Source organism: Haematobia irritans, chromosome 4 (assembly GCF_050003625.1).
Source record: "Haematobia irritans isolate KBUSLIRL chromosome 4, ASM5000362v1, whole genome shotgun sequence".
Classification (NCBI taxonomy): Eukaryota; Metazoa; Arthropoda; class Insecta; order Diptera; family Muscidae; genus Haematobia; species Haematobia irritans.
The window spans coordinates 128,255,962-128,280,973 of NC_134400.1; the positions used below are offsets into that span (position 1 = coordinate 128,255,962).

At 34.9% G+C, this 25,012-nt stretch overlaps 1 protein-coding gene across 1 annotated transcript in view; it reads right to left on the bottom strand.

Moving 5' to 3' along the window:
• acs (arcus) overlaps nucleotides 1-25,012 on the bottom strand; it is an 86,537-nt gene that overhangs the window by 26,852 nt on the left and 34,673 nt on the right. The window contains exons 2-7 of the mRNA XM_075305889.1: nucleotides 16,136-16,273; nucleotides 15,926-16,076; nucleotides 15,725-15,846; nucleotides 10,987-11,213; nucleotides 10,791-10,921; nucleotides 5,737-5,915 (exon numbers count right to left, since the gene is read on the bottom strand). Coding sequence (XP_075162004.1) covers nucleotides 5,737-5,915; nucleotides 10,791-10,921; nucleotides 10,987-11,213; nucleotides 15,725-15,846; nucleotides 15,926-16,076; nucleotides 16,136-16,273 — 948 coding nt within the window. The remainder of the gene's footprint in view (nucleotides 1-5,736; nucleotides 5,916-10,790; nucleotides 10,922-10,986; nucleotides 11,214-15,724; nucleotides 15,847-15,925; nucleotides 16,077-16,135; nucleotides 16,274-25,012) is intronic.

Below are 25,012 nucleotides of genomic sequence, written 5' to 3' on the forward strand. Positions count from 1 at the left end.
AGGTAGTAGAATTAATATTGTTACTATGCAAGAAAAATTTGGTTGAAATCCGTTCAGATTTAAATATAGCTCCCATATATATCTTTCGTCCGATTTACACTCATATGACCACAGAGACAAAATCTTAACTGCGATTTACGTGCAATTTTGAACAGGAAGTAGAATTAATATTCTTACAATGCTTGCCGAATTTGGTTGAAATCAATTCAGATTTAGATGTACACGGATGAAAAATACTGTTTTTCATATGTTTGGCTATAAACATTATATGTTTGGAACACAAATTTTTAAACACAATATTTTTGAGTGCAAGCATATAATGTTCATAAACTACCATAACATGTTTGGGACATATATGTTAATATGTTAGAACATATTATGTTTGGGACATAAAATGTTTTTAAATATAATATGCTTGGATGCAAACATATATTAATTTAGAAATAGCCTATAAACATATATGTGTTTAGTAGCTTGGAGCGCTATTTAACAGGGAGCGATATTGAATTAAGTTGGTGGTTGTTGCTTGTTATAACAAAATTTACATTTTATTTTTCCTTGGGCAATTGATCAGCTACTTCTTTGATCCTTACAAACTGTGTGGTCCGCTGTTCGAATCCCCGTCCGGCAAAAGGTAAAATTAAAATAAAATAAAAAATCATACAATTGAATAATTTCTTCTACAATGTTTGTATTACAGAAAAAGGTGCTAAGAACTAAAAAATCTCGTGGAAGTGAGAAAGATGTGGGGGAATATACAATTGGGCAGAAACAAAATTTTGAGCATTCAGGTCGAAAACCTATGTTGTTAGCACCTATATTACCTGTTTATTTTCATAATTCATTATGATTGTAAATATATAAATAAATAAATAAAATTTTGAGCACAATATTGTTTGGGAGAATTTTTTTTAGCATATAATATTTTTGGGTGCAAAATGCTTCCAAACATATTATATGTTCACATAATAACATATTGTTTTTTGGAAGACAACATTATTGAATTTGGATGCAAAAATACAAAATGTTTGGAAATTGACTACCCAAACATATATTGTTTAGACCAATATGCTTTCAAACATATTATATATTGGAAGAGATCAAACATATAAATGTTTGGGCAATAGCCGAAAATGTATATGCTTGAAGCAAAATATGTTTGGGAGTATATGTTACAGAAGCGATTTTTTGTGAGCGTGTAGCTCCCATATATATTTTTCCGATTTGGACAAAAAGGGCCAAAATTCCCACATTTTCTTTGAAAATCGCCGCTTGTAAAATTGACTAAAATTTTCCTATAGCTCTAATATATATCTATCGACCTATAAATCATAAATGCAGTTTTTACTAAAAATTGCTTTAGATTTAAATATTTCTCATATTTATACCCTTCACCACTACTGTGGTAAAGGGTATAATAAGTTTGTGCATTTGTATGTAACGCCAAGAAGGAAAAGTCTGAGACCCATCGTTTAGTATACCGATCGTCTTAGAATTAAATTCTGAGTCGATTTAGCGATGTCCGTCTATCTGTCTGTCTGTCCGTCTGTCTGCCTGTCTGTCTGTTGATGTATTTTTGTGTGCAAAGTACAGCTCGCAGTTTTAGTCCGATTGTCCTAAAATTTGGTATAGGGTCCTGTTTCGGCTCAAAGACGAAAAATCGGTTCAGATGTAGATATAGCTGCCATATATATTTTTCACCGATCTGGTCATAATTGGCGTGTATATCAACCGATCTTCCTCAAATTCCGTACATCCGAATATTTTATGAGTCTCGAAAAACTTGCAAAATATCAGCCAAATCGGTTCAGATTTAGATATAGCTCTCATATATAGCTTTCGCCCGATTTACACTCATTTGCCCACAGAGGCCAATTTTTTGCTCCGATTTAGTTGAAATTTTGCACAGTAGAATTAGCATTGTAGCTATGCGTGTCAAATTTGGTTGAAATCGGTTCAGATTTAGATATAGCTCCCATATATAGCTTTCGCCCGATTTACACTCAAATGACCACAGAGGCCAATTTTTTGCTCCGATTTAGTTGAAATTTTGCACAGGGAGTAGAATTAGCATTGTAGCTATGCGTGTCAAATTTGGTTGAAATCGGTTCAGATTTAGATATAGCTCCCATATATAGCTTTCGCCCGATTTACACTCATATGACCACAGAGGCCAATTTTTTGCTCCGATTTAGTTGAAACTTTGCACAGGGAGTAGAATTAGCATTGTAGCTATGCGTGCCAAATTTGGTTGAAATCGGTTAAGATTTAGATATATCTCCCATATATAGCTTTCGCCCGATTTACACTCATATGACCGTAGAGGCCAATTTTTAACTGCGATTTAGTTGAAATTTTACACAGGGAGTAGAATTAGCATTGTAGCTATGCGTGCCAAATTTGGTTGAAATCGGTTCAGATTTAGATATAGCTCCCATATATATGTTTTTCTGATTTCGACAAAAATGGTCAAAATACCAACATTTTCCTTGTAAAATCGCCACTGCTTAGTCGAAAAGTTGTAAAAATGATTTTAATTTTCCTAAACCTCTAATGCATATATATCGAGCGATAAATCATAAATAAACTTTTGCGAAGTTTTCTTAAAATTGCTCCAGATTTAAATGTTTCCCATATTTTTTACTAACATTGTGTTCCACCCTAGTGCATTAGCCGACTTAAATTTTGAGTCTATAGATTTCGTAGAAGTCTATCAAATTCTGTCCAGATCGAGTGATATTTAAATGTATGTATTTGGGACAAACCTTTATATATAGCCCCAACACATTTGACGGATGTGATATGGTATTGAAAATTTAGATCTACAAAGTGGTGCAGGGTATAATATAGTCGGCCCCGCCCGACTTTAGACTTTCCTTACTTGTTTTTTAACAACATTGTGCTTCGCCCCAGTACATTTCAATTTTAAGTCAGATATTTTCAGAATTTGTTCTTTTTTTAAGTCCCCATACAGATAGTTCCTTTCTTCATTATACTCTGCGCCATACTGTGGAACAGGGTATAATAATATCTAAATCGGTCAATCAATTTTAACTCAAGATATTTTGTAGAAGTCTAAAAATATTGTACAAATCGGTTCAGATTAAAATACATGTACGCAGTCTTCTAAATTGTATGTTAATTTAGATAAATAAAGGCAGAATAAATACCTATTTGTGCTTCTTAGATCTTGATCGTTTTGTATAAAGAAGTCTATAAATAATTGAGGCTTCTGTGGTCAACGTTGGGGTTCGGTTTATATGAAGGCTATATATAATTGTGGACCGATATGGACAAATTTATGCATTGATGTTAGAGAGTATATGGTAACATTACGTATCAAATTTCAACCGGATCGGATGAAATTTGCATTTAAAATATTTGGAGTACATCGTTCATGTTCCAGACTCATACCAAAATGAATACAATCACATTTATCCACAACAAAATATGTCTCGGGAGTGGAGCACCATTTGCTCTCATTTTGATTCTCTCACAGTGTTAAGTTGATATCTTTCGTTATTCATCTCCGTCGACATCTTTATATGAATTCTCTTATCTGTGCCGTTTCTAAATTTCTAAATTAATACGTGTTTGCATCAAGAAACATGATATTTTAGAAAATTTAATATCCCAAACATGTTATACTAGTTTACAAACATTATATGCTGGCACTTAAAAATAATGTGCCAAAAATTAGAGTCCCAAAATATAATTTTTACACTGGAACATCTGAAAAACAGTATTTTTCGTCCATGTGTATATTAAGAGTAATGACTTGGGAAGAATTTCAACAAAGTTGTTTTCCTGGGTATCAAAAACTGACCCTACATAAACTATATTTAGCATATCTCTTTAGGGACCAAAATAATATGAAATTCTAAATATCAGACATATCACACTGCACATTGCAGTTTCCTTACCCTCTTATACTCGTATCTGCAGCTATGGGCCCATATAAACCTAAATTAGCACATATCTTTGTGGCATGAAAATAGCACTGTAAAGGGTGATACGCTCAAAATTTGGTCAAGGGAAAACGCGTGTAAATCGGTGAAATCGTTTATTAAAAAAAAATTAATTAAATTTCTTTTTCAAGTTCAATTAGTATAAAATTCAGGAAAAATATTCAGTTAGGCTTCAGTTAGGCTCACGCTTGACACCTGCCATCAGATTTTGTACAGCCACCTTGTCCACCTTCTTCGCCGCAGAAAGCCAATTTGCCTTGAACTGCTGCTCGTCCTTAGCAGTTTTTTTGGTCTTCTTTAGGTTCCGCTTGACAATAGCCCAGTATTTCTCAATTGGGCGGAGCTCTGGCGTGTTGGGAGGGTTCTTGTCCTTGGGAACCACCTGCACGTTGTTGGCGGCGTACCACTCCATGGCCTTTTTACCGTAATGGCAAGATGCCAAATCCGGCCAAAACAGTACGGAACAATCGTTTTTCTTCAGGAAAGGCAGCAGACGTTTATTCAAACACTCTTTCACGTAAATTTCTTGGTTAACAGTCCCGGAAGCTATGAAAATGCTGCTTTTCAAGCCACAGGTACAGATGGCTTGCCAAACCAGATATTTCTTTTCGAACTTTGACAGTTTTATGTGCTTGAAAATATCTGCTACCTTTCCTCTTCTTTTTGCCGTATAAAACTCCTGTCCCGGAAGCTGCTTGTAGTCGGCTTTGACGTAGGTTTCGTCGTCCATTACCACGCAGTCAAACTTCGTCAGCATCGTCGTGTACAACCTCCGGGATCGCGCTTTGGCCGTCGTATTTTGTTTATCATAGCGATTTGGAGTCACTACCTCCTTGTAAGTCGATAGTCCGGCTCGTTTTTTGGCTCGATGCACGATTGTAGACGATACACCCAGCTTATTTGCGGCATCTCGGAGAGAGAGGTTAGGGTTTCGCTTGAAATTACCGGCAACTCTCTTTGTCGTCTCAGCGGCTTCCGGTTTTCGATTTCCCCCCGATCCAGACTTCCTGGCTGTCGACAAACGTTCCCCAAACACTTTAATTACATTTGTAACGGTTGATTTTGGCAACTTTTAGCGATTTTGCCAGCTTTGCGTGCGAGTAGCTCGGATTTTCGCGATGCCCGAGCAAAATTTTGATACGTTGCTCTTCTTGCTTGGACGGCATTTTGACAACTGAAGAGTGAATTCCAAAATCAAAATAGGAGCAACATTCTACACACACACACACACATCTTCAAAATGAGGGGTGTTCAAGTTTTTTAAATGCAAAATTGAAAGAAATACGTCAAGTTTATATTGACCAAATTTTGACCGTATCACCGTTTATTCCATATTTCAAACAAATCGACATAGCCTTTTCAAGAATTAAAATCGAGTTATCGATTTATATAGGGTCAACATTGGAATAAAAAAAAGTTTTGAAAACCTCATTCTATGGTGGTGTATTTAAAAGAATTTTACTTTTTTATTTGTTTTTTCTGACCTTATTTGTTTTAGAAGTCAAATTTTTTGTTGGTCATAATCATCTAATTGATCATTAAATGAAACCTAAGCCCCAAAGACAATAATACCACTAAAAGTCGAATAAAATACAGCAACCAATTTGGAAGTTTTCCATCTCTTTAAATAGGAAAGAGAAAATCATTAAACGCTGTAATCTGCATTGCCAAAGATATTAAGAATTATTCCCCCTACCTTCCTGTCCGCGTTATAATATTTCCAGACTTTTTCTTGTCAGCTTTACTCCTTACCCAAGAACGTACTTACGTTTTTTCCTGAGGAATATTCAAAGTCACACTGCCCAATGCTTCATCGCCATAACGCCAGTAGCCAAAAAACCCAAGAATTATGTATAAACTTAAGACAATGGTCATACCCACATTCATAATTCCACATGGTTTGAGATATGCTTTAGGTGTGGCCATATTCTCCTCAATGGCCAATATCTGGAATGAAGATACAAAAAAACACAACGAGAAACGGGCAAATATTAGTTAGCAAAACAACAATACAAAGGCACAAAGCACCAAATTAACAAATTTATTTAAAACGACAAATAGCAGCTTTTTCAATGGCTCTTAGTAAACTTTCCGCATAAATACATAGCTACAAATATATAAGCTAACAAGGACGAGGGTCCTTAGTGAATTTCCAGCATTTGGTTTTCTATCGGCGAAGCAAAAATTATAAAAGCAAATATATTACAAAATATCTAGATTGGTAACAATGGGGTTAATGCAAATTGAATTCCAATGAAAATATGGAACTTCACAATGTAAACTTAGAAGTAATCGCGTACATAGAAAAAAGCAAGGGTATAATAAAATTGGAAGAAAATTATAAAAATGAAATAGTCGATTTTAACTACCTATAGAAATAGAACAAGTTAGTAAAGTCTAAAGACGGGCGGGGCCGACTACGAGTATATTATACCCTTCACCGCCATGTAGACCATAATTGTTGATACTTCAAATTTGTTGGGAGCTATATAAAGGTTTACATTACCATATACAAATATTTAAATCAGAACCGATTTGGAGAAACATTTTTAAACTTCTATAAAATCTCTAAACTTTAATCTTAAATCGCTAACGCTCTGAAACGAAACACAATTGAGTAAAAAACAAGTATATATGGCCGAAAGTTCGGCCAGGCCGAATCTTATGTACCCTCCACCATGGATTGCGTAGAAACTTCTACTAAAATTTTGACAAAATTTTTTATAGAAATAAAATTTTGACAAAATTTTCTATAGAAATAACATTTTGACAATGTTTTCCATAAAACTAAAATTTTGGTAGATTATTTTTGGCTCGAGTGGCAACCATGAATATGAACCGATATGGACCAATTTTTGTGTGATTGGGGATCGGCTATATATAACTATAGACCGTTATGGACCAAATTTGGCATGGATATTAGCGGCCTTATACTAACAACACGTTGCAAATTTCAACCGGATCGGATGAATTTTGCTCCTCAAGAGGCTCCGGAGATCAAATCTGGGGAACGGTTTATATGGGGGCTATATATAATTATGGACCGATATGGACCAATTCTTGCGTGTTTGTTAGAGACCACATTCTAACACCATGTTCCAAATTTCAACCGTATCGGATGAATTTTGCTCCTCCAAGAGGCTCCGGAGGACAAATCTGGGAATCGATTTATATGGGGGCTATATATAATTATTGACCGATATGGACCAATTTTTGCATGGTCATTAGAGAACATATAACAATACCACGTACCAAATTTCAGCCGGATCGGTTGAAATTTTCGTTTCTTAGAGGCTCCAAAACCCAAATCGGGGGATCGGTTTATATGGGGGTTGTATATAATTATGGACCGATGTGGACCAATTTTTGCATGGTTGTTAGAGACCATATACTAACACCATGTACCAAATTTCAGCCGGATCGGATGAAATTTATATGGGGGCTATATATGATTATGGACTGGTATGGACCACTTTTGACATGGTTGTTAAATAACAGGTTGGCTGATAAGCCCCCGGTCTAACAAAGAAAAATACATTTTTTTTGTCAAAATTCGTTTTTATTATTCAACATAGTTCCCTTCAAGAGCGATACAACGATTATAGCGACCTTCCAATTTTTTGATACCATTTTGGTAGTACTCCTTCGGTTTTGCCTCAAAATAGGCCTCAGTTTCGGCATTCACCTCTTCATTGCAGCCAAATTTTTTCCCTGCGAGCATCCTTTTGAGGTCTGAGAACAAGAAAAAGTCGCTGGGGGCCAGATCTGGAGAGTACGGTGGGTGGGGAAGCAATTCGAAGCCCAATTCATGAATTTTTGCCATCGTTCTCAATGACTTGTGGCACGGTGCGTTGTCTTGGTGGAACAACACTTTTTTCTTCTTCATATGGGGCCGTTTTGCCGCGATTTCGACCTTCAATAACGCCATATAATAGTCACTGTTGATTATCGATTATCTCAAGATAATCGATAAAAATTATTCCATGCGCATCCCAAAAAACAGAGGTCATTACTTTGCCAGCGGACTTTTGAGTCTTTCCACACTTCGGAGACGGTTTAGCGGTCGCTGTCCACTCAGCCGACTGTCGATTGGACTCAGGAGTGTAGTGATGGAGCCATGTTTCATCCATTGTCACATATTGACGGAAAAACTCGGGTGTATTACGAGTTAACAGCTGCAAACACCGCTCAGAATCATCAACACGTTGTTGTTTTTGTCAAATGTGAGCTCGCGCGGCACCCATTTTGCACAGAGCTTCCGCATATCCAAATATTGATTAATGATATGACCAAGACGTTCCTTTGATATCTTTAAGGCCTCTCGATCAACTTCATTTTACGGTCATTCAAAATAATTTTGTGATTGTTTTGATGTTTTTGTCGGTAACCACCTCTTTCGGGCGTCCACTGCGTTCGCCGTCCTCCGTGATCATTTCACCACGCTTGAATTTTGCATACCAATCAATTATTGTTGATTTCCCTGGGTCAGAGTCCGGCAACTCATTATCAAGCTAAGTTTTTGCATCCACCGTATTTTTCCCCTTCAGAAAACAGTATTTTATCAAAACACGAAATTCCTTTTTTCCATTTTTTCACAATAACAAAATTTGTTTCACAAAAGACGCTATATCTCACAAACTAATTGACTTACAGACGTCAAATTTTGACACGAATCTTTTGAAGGTTGGTACTATATAAAAATAATATGAATTTAATATTAGCGACGCCATCTATGTGTCAGACCGGAGACTTATCAGCCAACCTGTTATGTGGGAGCTACATCTAAATATGAACCGATTTGGCTGATATTTTGCAATTTATTTGAGACTCATAAAATATTGGAATGTACAGAATTTGAAGAAGATCGGTTGATAAATACGTCAATTGTGACCAGATCGGTGATAAATATATATCGCAGCTATATCTAAATCTGAACCGAATATTTCCAAAATCGCAATAGCAATTGTCTACGCTAAATTTGAGGACGATCGATTAAACTGCGGCCTGTACTTTGCACACAAAAATACATGTGCAGACAGACGGACGGACGGACAGTCAGACAGACGGACGGACATAGCTAAATCGACTCAGTATTCAATCCTAAGACTATCGGTACGCTAAACGATGGGTCCCTGATTTTTCCTTCTTGGCGTTACATACAAATGCACAAACTTATACCCTGTACCACAGTAGTGGTGAAGGGTATAAAAATCGAAATTGCATTCAAAAAGTAAGGTGATATAAACGCTGATGCCACTTGAGTCAAAAACAAAAATGTATGGCCAAAAGTTCGGCTGGACTGAATCTTTCGCACCATGGAATCCATACAATAATTCTCTTTGAAAAATATGGAAAACATGTAAAAAAATGGATTGTCATATCTATCACATGGTGGCTGATATGTATAGAAACTATCTTCAACCTGCTAACATATCTGAACAGCTCTTCTAACAGATTTATTGCAGTTAGTCGTGATGGAATTCAAACGTAATAGTGTGATTGCCAAGCAAAAACATCCAAAAGTGCTCTTCTAGAGATGGAAATATCACAAGAAGGCTTTTTTTAGGTAATCCTCCCTTTTATGACGTTTTCTGTGTAAATTTAAATTTAAAAAAAAAATTGAAATTTGTACCTATAAATTTCTTCACAGTGTGGCGCAGGGTATAAATATTCAGACTGGAGAGAGCCAAGGAATTGCTTCGCTTACACGAAAGTAGCCAGTTACCAAAATTGGTTTTCTCCAATGACAAGCCATTCCAAACCGAGAGGTTTATGAAGAAACGGGTTTACTTTCTAAAGCAGTCAACTGAATATTTACTCCTTCGATAGCCTCGTATTCATCGTGCATGGTATTGAAGCCCTGAGCAGACAAACAGTTCGTCCTTTCGGACATTCCAACAGGTCTCAGCACCATCGCAATCAGGAAGCGTCAACCAATAATGACTTAAAATAGAGGTTCCTCGCTTCATTTCTACTTCATAATGGCTACAAATTCTCCGGATCTCAATCCGTTGGACTTTTGTTCCTGCGACACTTTGGAGAGTACAGTTACCTTTACCAAATACCCAACAGTTATTTCAAAACGACGTGTGATGACTTTGTCACCCGTCAGGCCATACAAAAGAAAAATTACTTTTCTCCGGAACGACATTTTAGACAAACAAAATTTTTCTTTGTTAATAGGTAGTTTCTTTAAGAGCAAATAAACCGAAATTTATGAAAATCATTGCAACGATTGTCTCCAGTCAATTTGATTTTCAGTGTCAAAAGAAGACTTTGTTTGTCTAAAATTTAGTTCATAAGAAAAGAAAACTCTTCTTTCAGTGTAATTCATACCAAAGGTAGCCAATTTGAACAAATCTAAACTGATTCAAAAATTTGATGTTATATGCGATTTTTGTTTTGTATTTTAGACAATAAAATTAAAAAAATATAGCGTTTTCATTTTCTGAATTACATATAAGTCACCCTGTTGTCGTCCTTTTTGGAAAACTCTCTCATTCTCTCTTTTGTGAAATCTCAACCCATTGTGCAATATCCATGAAAAGAACAATGACAAATAAACATCTTGCCGCTGTCCCTTTTTGTGCATAGCTATAAGTCCTTAATTATTGTTTGTCCTTGCCGCCGGATATTCATCCACAACAGCCATAAACACTCACAGTAACAAAAACACCAACTAAGAAAACACTGCTACAACAACAATACTCGAATAGAATAAACCACAGTAATAAGCCACAATTATTAGATTAGGCTTTTTAGCTTTATTCATTTAGGATTACACACAAACCCCCCGTCACAGCTACAATACCATAGACTTACCACACCCACAGCCTCTAAAGCAAAGAGGACCGTTCCAAAGAATATAGGTAATTTGGCTATAGACTCCACTGGCTTACGTTCCGACAATGGTGGCAAATCATCAAAGATGTAATACAAAATCACCCCAAAACCTGTCACAACAAAAAGTGAAATTTTAAGAGGAGGGCATATTCGAAATTTTTGTACCCATACTCACCGACTAGCAGCAGTAAATTGGCTGCCGAAGAAAATGGTGCCAATAATTGTAAATTACGGATACTGAAAATCAGGAACAATGGTACTAAGACGAAACACATATGCAACCGAATATCAATTACCGCCACATGTTCGTCTACAATTTGTTTGATACTCTCTGCAATGAAAACGACATAGACGCAACAAATACCAAAGTGATAAAAGGCCAAGAAACCATCTACAAAGGGACTAAAAGGAAAGAATTTTTGTAATATAAAATGGCTTAACGTTATGTAATCTACATATGATTATTATATAGACTTTTGATAATAACCAAAAACGAGATATCGATGTTTAATGAAAAATAGAATTTATATTGAAAAGTGAACATAATTGTAGATCTTATTATGCTGACAATTCATATAAAAGTTGAAAGTCACGATGCCAAAAGACGACTGTACCATAATCGAAAACGTCGATAGTCGAAGAATGGACCTTTCCAAAATTGACAAAAGTCAAAACGTCGACTTTTACAAAACTCTCATAGTCGAAAGTCGAAAGCTTCTAAAATTTGATCTTCGACCAATCGACTTTTGACTTTCAGAAAAAAACGACTAATCGACTTTTCCATGATCGTAATAGTCGAAAAATCGACTTTTCCAAAATTTCCAAAAGCCAAAACGTCGAGTTATTCTAAACTCCCGTAGCCGAAAGACTACTTCTAAAATTGGATCTTTGTTGTCCTTAAACAGCTTTAATGACGGATCACCTCAGAAAGAAGAAGTTGAGAAAATTAGTGGACCCATAGTGGTCTAACTGGACATCAATTCGACCCAAGAATTGTTGTCATCCTCTACAACCTGACCTAATCTTCTGTATGTCCTACATGACCATTTCACACAAAAAATATTTTCTGACTCAATCACGAAATTAATTGATCCAATTAATTTTTATACCCTCCACCATAGGATGGGGGGTACATTAACTTTGTCATTCCCTTTGTAACACATCGAAATATTGCTCTAAGACCCCATAAAGTATATATATTCTGGGTCCTGGTGAAATTCAGTCCATCTGAGCATGTCCGTCCGTCCATCCGTCTGTTTAAATCACGCTAACTTCCGAACGGAACAAGCTATCGACTTGAAACTTGGCACAAGTAGTTGTTATTGATGTAGGTCGGATGGTATTGCAAATGGGCCATATCGGTCCACTTTTACTTATAGCCCCCATATGTTTATATGGGGGCTAATTTGGCTTGCGAATCCTCTAAGAGAAGCAAATTTCATCCGATCCCGCTGAAATTTGGTACATTGTGTTAGTATATGGTCTCTAATGACCATGCAAATTAGTCAACATCGGTCCATAATAACATATAGCCGCCATATAAACCGATCACCAGATTTGACCTACGGAGCCTCTGGGAAGACCAAAATTCATCTGATTCAGTTCAAATTTGGTACGTGATGTTAACATATGGCCTCAAATACCCACGCAAAAATTGTTCGAAATCGGTCCATAATTATATATAGGCCCCATATAAACCGATCCCCAGATTTGAAGACCAAAATTCATCCGATTCGGTTGAAATTTGGTACGTATTGTATCCAACAACCATGCAGGAATTGGTTCATATCAGTTCATAATTATATATAGCTCCCATATAAACCGATCCCCAGATTTGACCTCCGGTGCCTTTTGGAGAAGCAAAATACATCCGATCTGGTTGAAATTTGGTACGTGGTGTTAGTATATGATATTTAACAACCATGCCAAAAGTGGTCCATATCAGTCCATAATCATATATAGCGCCCATATAAACCGAGATTTGGTTTTGGAGCCTCTTGGAGGAGCAAATTTCATCCGAGTCAGATGGAATTTGGTACATTGTGCTAGTATATGGTCGTTAACAACCATGCCTAACTAGGTCCATATCGGTCCATAGTTATATATAGCCCTCAGATAAATCGATCACACAAAAATTGGTCCATATCAAGTTCATAATTGTATAAGCGACCCCCATATTTCAATTCTGGCTCTCTACGTACAAAAAGTCCATATCGATTCGTAATTATTTGTAGACTTAACTATACATAACTTTTTGGTCTAATATATACCATGTATGGACTAAATCACAATTTAGAAAACAATGTTAAGAAGTTTTAAGATACCACATCCCAAGTAATTCGATTGTGGATGACATTCTTTCGTAGAAGTTTCTACGAAATCCATGGTGGAGGGTACATAAGATTCGGCCTGGCCGAACTAACGGCCGCATATACTTGTTTTAATTGAAATGTTTTCAAACACGACAATGATAGTGTCAATCACAGTTTTAATTGGGCATAAAAATACTTGATTAAAAAATTAATTGTTTCATTGGCAAAATTTCAATTACAAATTTAATCGATGTTGATTGCAAAATCCAAATAAGTTTTTATTTAAAAACTTAACTATTTTCAATTACTTTTTCAACTGACTTATTGTTTTTTAGTTAGATTAAAAATGTTTGAAATAAATTTGTTTGGTTAAAAAGTTAATTGTATCAATTAATTTTTTAATTAAAAATTTTTAAATTTTCAAGCATTGACTTAACTAACTTAATGTTTCTCTCTTGATTAAAAATTTAATTGTATCACTTAATTTATTAATTGAGAAATTTTTCAACTTCAATCAACTTTTTAATTGGAAATATTTGGGTGACATTTTTTTCTGTGCTTGATTAACAATTGATTGTTTGATTTTTGAAAATTTTAATTACAAATTAAAAAAATTGTCCATCATTTTTATACCCTCCACCATAGGATGGGGGGTATATTAACTTTGTCATTCCGTTTGTAACACATCGAGATATTGATCTAAGACCCCATAAAGTATATATATTCTGGGTCGTGGTGAAATTCGGAGTCGATCAGAGCATGTCCGTCCGTCTGTGGAAATCACGCTAACTTCCGAACGAAATAAGCTATCGACTTGAAACATGGCACAAGTAGTTGTTATTGATGTAGGTCGGATGGTATTGCAAATGGGCCATATCGGTCCACTTTTACGTATAGCCCCCATATAAACGGACCCCCAAATTTGGCTTGCGAGACCTCTAAGAGAAGCCAATTTCATCCGATCCGGCTGAAATTTGGTACATAGTGTTAGTATATGGTCTCTAATAACCTTGCAAAAATTGGTTCACATCGGTTCATAATTATATATAGCCCCCATATAAACCGATCCCCCTATTTGGCTTGCGGAGCCTCTAAAGAAGCAAATTTCATCCGATCCGGCTGAAATTTGGTACATAACAACCATGCAAAAATTGGTCCACATCGGTCCATAATTATATATAGCCTCCATATAAACCGATCCCCCGATTTGGCTTGCAGAGCATCTAAGAGAAACAAAATTCATCCGATCTGGCTGAAATTTGGTATATGATGTTAGTATATGGAGCCACCGTGGTGCTCTGGAGCCACCGTGGTGCAATGGTTATCATGCCCGCCTTGCATACACAAGGTCGTGGGTTCGATTCCTGCTACGACCGAACACCAAAAAGTTTTTCAGCGGTGGATTATCCCACCTCAGTAATGCTGGTGACATTTCTGAGGGTTTCAAAGCTTCTCTAAGTGGTTTCACTAGAATGTGGAACGCCGTTCGGACTCGGCTATAAAAAGGAGGTCCCTTGTCATTGAGTTTAACATGGAATCGGGCAGCACTCAGTGATAAGAGAGAAGTTCACCACTGTGGTATCACAATGGACTGAATAGTCTAAGTGAGCCTGATACATCGGGCTGCCACATAACCTAACCTAACCTAACCTAGTATATGGTCTGTAACTACCATGCAAAAATTGGTCCTTATCGGTCCATAATTATATATAGCCCCCATATAAACCGATCACCAGATTTGACTTCCGGAGCCTCTTGGAAGACCAAAATTCATCTGATTCAGTTGAAATTTGGTACGTGGTGTTAATATATGGCCTCAAACACCCATGCAAAAATTGGTCGATATCGGTCCATAATTATATATAGGCCCCATATAAACCGATCCCCAGATTTGACCTCCGGAGCACCTTGGAAGAGCAAAATTCTTCCCATTCGGTTGAAATTTGGTACGTGATGTTAGTATATGGTATCCAGCAACCATGCAGGAATTGGTTCCTATCAGTCCATAATTATATATAGCTCCCATATAAACCGATCGCCAGGTTTGACCTCCGGTGCCTTTTGGAAAAGCAAAATTCATCCGATCTGGTTGAAATTTGGTACGTGGTGGTAGTATATGATATTTATCAACCATGCCAAAAGTGGTCCATATCAGTCCATAATTATTTATAGCCCCCATATAAACCGATCCCGAGATTTGGTTTTGGAGCCTCTTGGAGGAGCAAATTTCATCCGAGTGAGTTGAAATTTGTGGATGACAGTCTTTCGTAGAAGTTTCTACATAAGATTCTGCATAAGATTCTGGTACATAAGATTCGGCCTGGCCGAACTTACGGCCGTATATACTTGTTTTAACTGTCTTAGTCTTCAGACTTAATAGTATCAATTAATTTTTTAATTAAAAATTTTAAAATTTTCAATCATTGAACTAATTAACGTATCTTGATTAAAAAGATAATTCTATCAATTAATTTATTAATTGAAACAAATATTCGACATTAATCATCTTTTTAATTGGAAATATTTTGATGATATTTGTTTCTATGTTCATAGGATTGGCATATACCCTATGAACATAGAAACAAATATGAATCAACTTACGTGGCTATCGGCACAATACATTTGAAGAACGGCGGTCCCTCCCGGAAGCCCAAGGTCATGGCTTCTGAAAATGTTAGATAAGGTACCCGTTTTCGTTTACATAATTCATACATGGAATTGATCTGAAATGAGAATCAAGAAACCAAAGCACTATAAACATTCTTTCATTGGGATTCCAAGAGCTACTCTACTAGAACTTACCAAGATGTGTAAACAATAGACAGCGATACATCCTATGATCGCGGTCAATATGAAGCCATTTATATAACCAGCATTAGCAAAAGCACTTGGCATTGCCAGCACACCAGTACCTATACTGGCCTTAAGAAAATGGGCAAATGTTTGCCAATTTCTGAAAAATATTAAGGCGGTAAGAGAAAACCACTTTTCCGAGAAACTCTGAAAACTTACGTTGTTGGATTTTTAACATTTCGATGATCATGGGGATCGTAGGTATCACCACCGTTACTGTTATTTTGGTCCACTTGCTTTGCTGTTATGTCATCCACTGAACCATATGAATCTATGATATTTTGTTGCGATGCAGTCCTAAATCAAGATGAGAAATTAGAAAAAATAGCAAACAAACATACAACAAATAAAACTAAAAAAAAAATTAATTTCACTTAAATTCTTATCAAACTAAACGTTTATGATGCATTTAATTTATGGCACCTCTGTAAATCACGAATGAAAAATAATTTCATTTGAAAACACTTTCGAGAAAATATTTGTTTGTGCTTTATGGCAATGCAATAAATCGGTACTCAAAATGGTTTCTAGTATGATAGTAAACGGGGTTTTATACCCACCACCATAGAATGGTGACGGGGGTATAATAAGTTTGTCATTCCGTTTGCTACACATCGATTTCCGACTATATAAAGTGTATATATTCTTCATCAGAGAAAAATTCTAAGACCATATAACCATGTCAGTATGTGCGTTGTAATCACGACACAGTCTATTGTCCTGAAATTTGGCACATATTCGTTGTTTTCCAGGCGGGTCAAGTTCGCAGATGGGCCATATCGTTGCAGGTTTTGATATAGCCCCCATATAAACCGATCCCTCGAGGTAAAGTTTTGGGTTTTTAGAAACCGTAGTTTTTATCCGATTTGCCTGAAATTTGAAATATAGAGGTATTGCAGGCAAGGTTGCCACTCGTGCCAAAAATAATCTACCAAAATTTAAAGAAAATTTTACCAAAAATCTACCAAATTAACAAACATCTTACATTGAAGTTGTTTATCAAATCTTTGTGATTACTATAAAAAACTGTTTTTTATTTAAAAAAAAATGTTTTATATTGAATTTCTAGAAAATCTTGTTAAAATGTTACTTCTATAGTACGTTTTGTCATAATTTAATTTCTATGTTATAGCAATTTTTTTTATAATTTTATTTCTATACAAAATTTTGTCAACATTTTATTTCTATAGAAAATTTTATCAAAATTTTATTTCTATAGAAAATTTTGTCAAAACTTTATTTCTATAGAAAAGTTTGTCAAATTTTATTTCTATAAAAAAAAATTTGGAAAATTTTATTTCTATAGAAAATTTTATCAAAATTTTATTTCTACAGGAAATTTTATTTCTATAGAAAATTTTGTCAACATTTTATTTCTATAGAAAATTTTGTCAAAATTTTATTTTATAGCAAATTTTATTTTAAAGCAAATTTTGTCAGAATTTTATTTCTATAGAAAATTTTGTAAAAATTTTATTTCTATAGAAAATTTTGTCAAAATTTTACTTCTATAGAAAATTTGTGCAAAATTTTATTTCTAAAGGATATTTATGCAAAATTTTATGTCTAAAGGAAATTTGTACAAAATTTTATTTCTAAAGAAAATTTTGACAAAATTTCATTTCTAAAGAAAATTTCGTCAAAACTTTATTTCAATAGAAAAATTCGTGGAAATTTTATTTATAAAGAAAATTTTGTCAAAATTTTATTTATAAAAAACATTTTTTCAAAATTTTATTTCTATAGAAAATTTGTGCAAAATTTTATTTCTAAAGGAAATTTGTACAAAATTTTATTTCTAAAGAAAATTTTGACAAAATTTCATTTCTAAAGAAAATTTTGACAAAATTTTATTTCTAAAGAAAATTTTGACAAAATTTCATTTCTAAAGAAAATTTTGACAAAATTTCATTTCTAAAGAAAATTTTGACAAAATTTCATTTCTAAAGAAAATTTTGACAAAATTTTATTTTATAGCAAATTTTATCAAAATTTTATTACTATAGAAAATTTTGTCAGAATTTTATTTCTATAGAAGATTTTGTCAACATTTTATTACTATAGAAAATTTTGTCAACATTTTATTTTATTGAAATTTTTCCAAAATTTTAATTCTATAGAAAATTTGTGCAGCATTTTATATCTAAAGGAAATTTGTACAAAATTTAATTTCTAAAGAAGATTTAGAAAATTTCTAAAAAATTTTATTTATTTCTTTCACACAAAGAAAATTTCATTAAAACTCAGCCAACGAAAAATGTTCATTGATATAACGAAACATTTTCATTAATATAACGAAAATATTCGTTAATAGTACAAAACGTTACGTTAATTAACAGAAAATTCGTTATAATAACGAATTAATAAATTTCGTTTTATTTTCGAATTTGTTTCGTTGGCTGACTTTTAACGAAACATTTTGTTAATATAACGAAACTTTTTCTATTAGTGTAGTATCTCTTAATTAGAGAGGAATATTTTGCAAAATCTACCAAAACGTCAAAAATTTTACCAATCTAACAAACAGTAAAAAATCTACCATATTTGGTAAAATTCTGCCAACTGTGGCAACCGTGATTGCTGGACCACAAGCAGTTCTACCGAATATAGTGTGTATCAATCCATGTTTTGGTAGAGCCCCATATAGACCGATCTCCCGATTTGACTTCTCAGTCTTATCCACAACTAGGCGTACAGAATATATTGCGGTTCAAGATATGGTATTGCCATATATTGGGATAAAGAGAGGTTCCCTTCGCCAATCAAATAGTGCAAAATAAAGTAGCGTATCTTTGTTTAGTGTCCATTCCTAACCTCCTTAAGACTTAAGACCAATTTTCAAAAAGTCGGGCAAGGGGGAATTCCCTTCCCCGTCCAACTATCAAAAAATCATGCACTCCTGAATATTTCAAGCAAATCGGAGAACTAAGATCCAATTTAAAAAAGTCAGGTAAGGGTGAAGTCCCACTCCTCGACCAAATATAGAAAAAAAGTAACAGATCTTTGTCTTTTGGTCATATGTACTGATTGGGGTGTAAAATAGTTATGAAATGTTTACACGCAGAGAAGGAATATGATCACCTCAAACATGTTTCAAGAGCAAAATGTTATTTTTGTATGGTGACCATGTAACATGTTTGTCACTAAAATGTTATTTTATCATCAAATATAACCTGCTTGCCGAAATCAGATACATGATTTCCGAGAAAATAACATGGTTGCGAAAACCATGTTACATGGTCACCACCCAAAAATAACATTTTGCTCTTAAAACATGTTTGAGGTGATCATATTCCTTCTCTGGGTGTACTAACTGGATACATTTGCTCTCATAAAATGTCCCTAATAAAATTAAACCGTTATACGATGATCATATAACAATAAAGGGTCATGAGTAGAATTTTCTCAATCAGTTATGAGGAATGATTGCTCTTATCGGACAAATGCTATAGATTAACCTGTTAGCAGCTGCGCTTTCATTTACGATTCCACTGAAATAACAGTTTTAGCCAAAAAAGTACGTTCATCTGCTGAAATCATACTAACTTCCGAACGAAATAAGCTGCCGACATGAAACTTGACACAAGTAGGTGTTATTAATGTAGTTCGGATGGTATTGCACATGGGCCATATGCGAACCACTTTTACACGGACGAAAAAGACTGTTTTTCATATGTTTAGGTGTAAAAATTATATATTTGGAACTCAAATTTTTTAACACAATATTTTTAAATGCAAGCATATAATGTCCACAAACTAGCGTAACACGTTTGGGGCATATATATTAATATGTTAGAACATATTATGTTTGGGACATAAACTGTTTCTAAATATAATATGCTTAGATGCAAACATACATTAATTTAGAAATAGCCTATAAACATATATGTGTTTAGAAAGAGAGACCTAGAGAGTATGCTGCAAGTAAAAGAATGGAACTAACCAATTGGCGCCTTAAAAATATATCTACACAAACAAAATTTCATTAAAAATGTTTTCTACCAGTGTATGCCCTAAGGGAGCCACCGTGATGCAGTGGTTAGCATGCCCGCCTTGCATACACAAGGTCGTGGGTTCCATTCCTGCTTCGACCGAACACCAAAAAGTTTTTCAGCGGTGGTTTACCCCACCTCAGTAATGCTGGGGACATTTCTGAGGGTTTCAAAGCTTCTCTAAGTTTCTAAGTATCACTGCAATGTGGAAGGCCGTTCGGACTCGGCTATAAAAAGGAGGTCCCTTGTCATAGAGCTTAACATGGAATCGGGCAGCACTCAGTGATAAGAGAGAAGTTCACCAATGTGGTTTCACAATGGACTGAATAGTCTAAGTGAGCCTGATACATCGGGCTGCCACCTAACCTAACCATGCCCTAAGTTGAAACATAATATGTTTGAACAATACAAACAATATTTTGTTTGGATCAATCCTGAAAATATATATGCTTAAAGCAAAATGTGTTTACAGAAGTGTTACAGAAGTGATTTTTTTGAGGGTGTAGGTATAGGCCCATATAAACCGATCTTCAGATGTGACTTCCGAAACCTCTTGGTGGAGCAAATTTCATTCGAACCGTTAAATATTTGGTTCGTGATGTTAGTATATTTACTCTAAAAACCTTACAAAAATTGGTTAATTTCTTCCGATCCGGATGAAATTTTCAACGTGATGTTAATATATGCTTCTAAATATCATGCAAAAATTGGTCGATATCGGTCCATAATTATATATAGGCCCCATACAAACCAAACCTCCAAGATTTGACTTCTGAAGCCTCATATAGGAACAAATTTCATCCGATCCGTTCGAAATGTGATCCTCTAATTATCATGCCAAAAGTGGTTCATATCGGTAATTATTTATAGACTCCTTTAATTGATAGGTTTTATTAAAATAAATTTGGAATATAAACAAAAAATTTCGATGATATTTCAGAGGTTTGATTGATACCACAGAAGATTACCTTGTACTAAATTTGAGAAGATTGGTTAATAAATAACCATGACCATGAAGAGAAAGTAATTGGGGCCAAATTCCACAAAATCAGCCGATACATATATATGGGAGCTATATGCAAATCTGAACCTATTTCGAAGATATTTTATAGATTTGGTTACTTTGAAGTAAATTTGACTAAGAACGCTTAATATATAAGGGTTTTATGTGCAAATTTCAAAAAATTGGGCGATACATATATATGGGAACTATATGTAAATCTGAATCGATGATTTTTTTGCAGGTTTTTACATTTGGGAAATCGGGCGATACATGTATATGGGAACTATATCTAAATCTGAACCGATTTCGATTCAGAAGGTGATTCTTTGTCGATCGGTATATATTTTATGGGGCCCAAACTCAATATTTCAGGTTGGCACATATTTCTGCAGATCAAAGTTATTATGTTATACCCCAATTTTATACTATGTGGTATAGGTTTTGTAAAATGTAACTTCATAATTTCATACAAAAAGCATTGAAAACATTCACTTATTTCGTATTAATTGTTTACATAAAAATCTGGGTCCCACCTTTGTCGCACTTTTATAAAATTATAAAATTTGGGGGGTCGGTATCTATCTATCTATCTATCTATCTATATATATAAAATTCAATCTATGTTTGTTTGTTTGATTGTTTGTTTGTATGTTCCGAGTTGGCTCCGAAACGGGTGAACCGATTTACTTGAAACTTTCAGAGATCGTAGGGGGCATTCATGTGTTGAAAATAGGATACTTCATTTGTTGACACCTGGTCGCGGAGGGGGACCTCCCCTTTGTCGAACTTTTTGAAAATTTTACCAAAGTTGACCGATTTGCTTGAAATTTTTATTGAAGATTGGGGTTGGCATCTAAACAAAGATCCGCTACTTTATATTTCAATATTTGGTGGCGGAGGGGGACCTCCCCTTTGTTCGACTTTTTTTTAAAAGTACAGTGAAAAAACTAAAATTATCTAAATTATCTGGGATTTACAGAGAACATGCGGTGAGGTTATGGAATTAATATGGGTTACCTGATGATTTCATATGTGGACGGAGAGGGGGACCTCCCCCTTACCCTACTTTTTGAAACTTGGAACAAAATTATGCGATTTGCTTGAAATTTTCATTGAATGTTGGGGTTGGCATCTAGACAAAAATCCGCTACATTATTTTTCCATATTTGGTCGGGGAGGGGGACCACCCCTTTGCCCGATTTTTTTTAAAGTACAGTGAAAACAAAACAAAACTACCCGACTGAAATTTTACGGAAAAAATGGGTGAGGTTATGAAATTTATATCAGGTTCCTGATTTTTTAATAAAAATAAAAGGGCATAGGGAGACATCCGCTTCTCTTAAGTACATACAGAGAAACAATTAAACTTTACCGAGTTACTTGAAATTTACAGAGGACAGGAGATAGGTTACGATATTAATAGTTGATACCTAATTTTGTGATATTTGGACGGAAGAGAGGCCGCCCCTTTAAGCTTATAATTTGCTTGACATTTTCTGAGACGTTTACAAAAGATACGCTACATCACTTTTCGATATTTGGTCGGGGAGGAGGTCCTCCTCTAAAACTGCAAAAAAAAAAATTCTTAAGTTTTCTTGAAATTTACAAAGGTTATGAACGAAGAGGCAACCTTCCTTGCCTCACACTTTTAACGAACGGTCCCATCGCCCACTTTCCCGCCCCTTCCGACCGTGAGGGCCTCGTCCCCATGACGTAGGGACAGCGTACACACCATGATCCGTACCATGGCGGGGTGGAGGCAGAGGGATTTGACAGCTACGGAGAAGGACGCATCAGCCGGATAAATTAAATCACAAGATCAAATATTAGGTTATTCAATAAAACTAATGTATTAGTTATCCAAATATGCTAAAATTCTAGACTTCATCATATCAATACTAAGGTTAGTGTCAACTAGATGATAGATTGAATTAAAAATAATGCACATCCTACGAATAGGCTCCACAGAAGCATAATTCGAACGTTGAAAATCAATGTAAAGAAACTGGTAATTCCTAGATGCCCTAAAAGGAACATGTATCCTAATCCTAGATATCAATTCCGAGCATGGAATATCCCCACTAACTAACCTATACATCGTCATGGAGCTCAACATCGTCCGTCGGCTCCTAAGAGTAGGAAATTAATCAGCCTCAATCTAGAAGTGTATGAAGGAAGAACAAAATCACTGTTCCAATGAAGATGTCTCAAAGCCAACAACAAGAACTGCTTCTGAACCGATTCTATCCTATCAATGTAAACTTCATACTGAGGATCCCACACGATAGAACCATACTCTAGAATGGGTCTAACAAGGGCAGTAAAAAGCCTCTTTGTAACATAAAGGTCCGAAAACTCCTTCGCCCAACGCTTTATGAATCCTAGAACCCCATACGCCTTACTTGAAGGAAAGTTTCAAGAATTTTCAGGGAAGGTTAGGGGTGCTATTCACTACGGTGTTTGTCGATATCGTATCGGGGAAAGTGACGTCCCTTTAAAACAATAGAGCAAAATTTAAACATATCCGACCTATTTGAACTTTACAGGGAACGTGGGAGGTGGTGATTCAATTTATACATGATTTTTAAATAAGTATATGATTTTCCGATATCTGGTTGGGGAAAGGGAAAATTGAAAACTTTGTCGATTTGCTTGGATAGAATTTAAGGGGACCATTGAGTAGTTGTGAAATTAATATAGGGTACGTGATATTCCGATATCAGGTCGGAGTGGAGCGATGGTGGGTTCCCTTTATTCCGTTTTTTTTTTTTTTTTTAATTGAAAGTAGAGGGTTGTCCGTAAATGGGAACTCGGTACATAATTTTATGATTTTTGCACAAGCTTCTGCCAGACTTCTTTTTAGTAATGAACTTAAATTTACATGAAATTGGCAGCCAACGTAGAGGGTGTATCATTTTCCAACATTTTAGTAAATGTTAATGTGGTAAAATTTTTTACTACTTTTGCTTTTTTCGATTTATTGGATGGGAAACAGTAATTCTTTGTATATTATTATAATATAGTGGCTAATTTCACAAGAAATATAGAAGATTGTCCAACTACTTGAATACAGAACATTATTTAAAAAATTTGGAGGAAAGGGTACACCCTCTCCCCGACATTTTTTAAGACGAACCGTTTTACATATGCATATCCGCCGTATTTGTACCTATAAACGAAAAAGCAAGTAGTCCGATTTGTTTGAAAGAATTCAAATCTTTTCGAATTTGTTTTCAGCACGAAGCATATTTTTGACTAAGTTAACGCAAAATGTTCCTACAAATAAGCTTCGGAAGGCGCAGCGAAGCGGGCCGGGTTACGCTAGTATATTATAAAATTAATGTGCCATTTTTTATTGCGTGTGATACTTTTCTGCCACTTTTTAGAAATTCCCTACGGTAACACTGATATCAGGAGTAAACTATTCGCCCCGCCTCTCTTTGGGCCGTATATCCTTCTTGTATTTAAATGCTAATTAACTCTCAAGTAATTCATAAATTTATTTTAAACATCGTAAATCGAGACAACTGTATTTTTGTTGATAACGAAAACTATTCTGGTCATTAAAAACAACTTTTCGTCCCTTGTTTAATGTACCTACGCCCTTATATACTCTCCAGAGTTTTTTAACGTTGTATTCATATTAAAATAATTATCAAAAAGATAACATATAACAAAAAATCAGCGCATTGCTGAGAAAATCTGTAAGAAGAGTCCATACAAAATTAAAATAAATATTCCTAATCGAAAATGTTTATAGTTAAATTGTTAAAATTATTTTTAAATATTGAGAAATAGCTAAAAAAAATAATTTTCATTTATTTGTGATGTCGAAGTATTTGATATTTTTATGGGAAAATATAAAAACAACATGTTACCACCGGCTTTCACGTGTAATCCCAGATACATGACCGAGAAAATTACAAAACGGAATGCTGAATACTTTACTCCGGTATCCCTCAAATCGGAACATAAAATTCTACCACGGACAATTGATATTGCAAGTTCATCTTTTATACAGAAATCTAATTTTGAAAAACC